Genomic DNA, 1767 nt, shown 5'->3' on the forward strand with positions numbered 1-1767 from the left:
ACTATGTTGATTATGTTAATAAAAAAACGATTTACACTCAAATACAGATTGTAAGAGATCCTTAAAATATGTCATTCATCCTCTCTCTTTCTTTATATATATATAATATATGTTTTTAAACTATGAAAGTGTTTTGAGTGATAGATGGTTGTGTACATGGCAGGCTGAAGTAAACTATCTGAGTCAGCTAAAGCACCCAAATTTAGTGAAACTAATTGGATTTTGCAATGAAGATGATAAGATGCTGCTTGTTTATGAGTTCATGCCTCGTGGAAGCCTTGAATCCCATCTCTTTAGGAGTAAGTCTATATATTATTATTATTATTATTATTATTATTATTATTATTATTATTATTATTATTAAAGAGATGTTTGATTTATTATTTGCATGCTAATTACCTTATTTGTTTAGATTATTTATCGAACATACTGATTATATTGGCTTCGATTTATTTTGTTTAACTATATATATAAGATTTCTTGAATAAAATTACAGTATCTTTAACTACTACTCTCTCTTTTCATTGAGAGTTAATACTTAATAGCTATCTAATTATGAAAAAAAAAATAAAAATAAAAGGGAGTGTGTATATATATATATAGAAGTTCATTTTATTTTTAAAATCTTTTCCTTTTTTTTTTAACTCAAATCAAACTAAAATTTATGAACAAACCATTATTGGTTTTAATCTCATGACAATAAGGAGTTTGTTATTTCAGCACATGTTCATTTTAAGATACTAAAAAAATCTACACTATTGGAGTAGTGCAGAGAAAAAGAATTATGATCATTATTGTCTCTTTCTTTCTTTTTTTTTTTTTGTTTCTTTAACTCCAAGAACTAATGCAGCTTTGATGTCACATATCGAGATTTTGATGTGTTCATAAAACTTCTATTCCTCTTATAGCTATATAAATGTACATACATCTTGTATGTAGCACTTTTCATCATAATTCTTTAATGGTATAATTCTAATCAATCTTTTACTTATTCAAATGCTTAAATATTATAAATAGATAATATATATTGTACATATATGTATATTTGTTAGGTACTTCATAAATATTAATTTCCTTTTATATATACACTATATATGATTTGCGTTTTATTTAAGATAGAGTAAAAATTAAAAGTAAATCTTAGCTTATCATTCTTTATATAAAATAAAAATTATTAAGTATTATTTCCTCCTCTAAGAAAAAAAGCTAATAACCCTCCTCCCTATCCTATTGAGAATGAGAAACACACTCTTTGTCCTTGTGATAGCATACAAATATGAAATATTATTACATTAATTTTTGTAAAACTGAAATTCATAGTTTTCTGCAAATCAAATGTAAATTTATGTTTATGAGGTTGTTATATGTTGATAACTTAATTCAGATAGATATATACCTTGTTGATAATATGTGGATTGAAAATTGTAAGGGCTTCAGTTAATGTTAATGTATATATGTAGCATATAATATAATTATCACTTCTATGAATGTATTAATTAGAACTCTTTTTAAAACCTGTTTACAAACTTTTCTTTGTGGTACAATATTTTTTCCTCCTCTTCTTGTTGTTGTTTCACAATATACATGAAATAAAGAGTATAATAGTAATAAGTAATTAGTAATTTATTGCTAATAAGTTCTACCGTGATTTTTAAAATTAACAGCACATCAAGTTAATTTTTGATATTCTAATTTCACTATTTTATTTTTTTAAATTTGAAAAAAATGCATCAAGTTAGTCTTAACTCCTTTTTTCATTAAATGTGA

General features: G+C 23.9%; 1 protein-coding gene across 1 annotated transcript in view; it reads left to right on the forward strand.

Moving 5' to 3' along the window:
* LOC107621435 (serine/threonine-protein kinase BIK1-like) overlaps positions 1–1767 on the forward strand; it is a 7220-nt gene that overhangs the window by 2785 nt on the left and 2668 nt on the right. Inside the window, exon 3 of the mRNA XM_016323458.2 lies at positions 164–299. Within this exon, the coding sequence (XP_016178944.1) occupies positions 164–299 (136 nt within the window). The remainder of the gene's footprint in view (positions 1–163; positions 300–1767) is intronic.

Source organism: Arachis ipaensis, chromosome B10 (genome assembly GCF_000816755.2).
Source record: "Arachis ipaensis cultivar K30076 chromosome B10, Araip1.1, whole genome shotgun sequence".
Lineage (NCBI taxonomy): Eukaryota > Viridiplantae > Streptophyta > Magnoliopsida > Fabales > Fabaceae > Arachis > Arachis ipaensis.